This window comes from Lupinus angustifolius, unplaced genomic scaffold (assembly GCF_001865875.1).
Source record: "Lupinus angustifolius cultivar Tanjil unplaced genomic scaffold, LupAngTanjil_v1.0 Scaffold_54_48, whole genome shotgun sequence".
Taxonomy (NCBI): Eukaryota; Viridiplantae; Streptophyta; class Magnoliopsida; order Fabales; family Fabaceae; genus Lupinus; species Lupinus angustifolius.
In genome coordinates, this window is record NW_017722643.1 from 1 (window position 1) to 1,465 (window position 1,465).

The following is a 1,465-nucleotide window of genomic DNA, read 5'->3' on the forward strand; positions in this document are numbered from 1 at the left end:
GGAATGTACAAGACATTGTAAAGGGTCAATTCTTGCGTGAGCTTAATGGTTCCCTTTTGTCTTGCAATGATGCTCATGTTATTAGGCAACTTAATGGTAATAGGTCTAATGGCAGTGTAAAGAGTAAAATGAGCAAGAAAATTAGTAACATGATCAGATGCACCACTATCAAGAATCCATGTTTGATTATTAGGGTGTGTACCTGATAGGATATGTCCTTCTGCATCTGAATCATGACTCATTTGATTTATAGTATGCTCATGACTAATGTTGAGTTGAAGAGAGTCTTCCCTTTGTTCTTGTGTTTCTACTTTGCCTTTTTTAGAGGGATCATCTTCATTGGTTATTATGCTATTGATTGTTCCATCCTTGTTTTGCGTTCTTGATCTGAATTTGAAGTTGGGAGGGAATCCATGCTTGAAGTAGCATGTCTCTGTAGTGTGCCCTTCCTTATTGCAGAAGGTACAAACCTTATTGTTGTTGCCAGTTTGTGTGAAATCTTTTCTAGTTGTGCTGATATTATCAAATTTTCTAGGGGGATTTCTGTTACTGTATCCTCTTCCACTCGTTCTGTTGCCTTGAGGCCTCCAAGATGTGTTAGAGTTGAAGTTGTTGACAGTGGATTTTGGGTTTTCTCCACATAAATTTCCTTCTTGTTGAAGGATCATTGAGAAAACCTTGTTAATTGAGGGCAACGGGTCCATGAGCAAGATTTGTGCTCTTACTGAATGGTATTGATCCCCCAACCCCTTGAGAAAACATATCACATACTCTGCATCCCTGTGCCTTCTGATTGTTTTGAGAGTAATGCTAGAGCATATGCATTGAGTAGTACACACACAGCTAGGTATAGGCCTTAGTGAGTCCAATTCATCCCATAAAGTCTTTAAGTCTGTGTGAAAAGTGGATACACTCCTATCTCCTTGTTTCATAGAGTGTATTTCTTGCAAAATGTCGGATGTTCTGAAGTGATCACCTTTTGAGAAGCGCTTCTTTAGGTCATCCCATAGTTCTTGTGATGAATCCATGTATGTAGTGCTTTGAGCAATTTGTTGTGTGACAGATCTTGTGATCCAAGAAAACACCATAGTGTTACATCTTTCCCAAGCATCGAAGTTGGGGTCTGATTCTTGTGGCATGGTTATGACTCCATTAACGAATTTGAATTTGTTTTTGGATTTGAGTGCCTTGCTCATTGATCTGCCTCATGAGTGGTAATTCCCTCCATCTAAGGGAGGAGTCACCAAGGTCATTCCTGGATTCTCACCTGGATGGAGGTAGTAGGGGTTGGTTGGATTTTGTAGGAGGTCTGCTGTAGGAGCCTCTTAATGTGTTGTGTTTGATTGAGCTTCCATTCTTCTTGAATGTTTAGAAGTCGTGAATGAGTGAAATTTGTTTGGAAGGTAGGGATATTGAATTATGCAGTAGAGCTCTCATATAGAGAGCTCTGATACCATAAAACAAT

At 39.7% G+C, this 1,465-nt stretch overlaps 1 protein-coding gene across 1 annotated transcript; it reads right to left on the reverse strand.

The window, feature by feature from the left end:
* Nucleotides 1–9: 9 nt before the first annotated feature.
* LOC109339067 lies at nucleotides 10–1,139 on the reverse strand (the record flags this gene model as incomplete). The annotated part of the gene is made up of 1 exon (XM_019576442.1): nucleotides 10–1,139. A coding segment is annotated over exon 1 (1,130 nt), but the record flags the coding sequence as incomplete, so codon positions are not given.
* Between the last annotated feature and the right edge of the window lie 326 nt (nucleotides 1,140–1,465).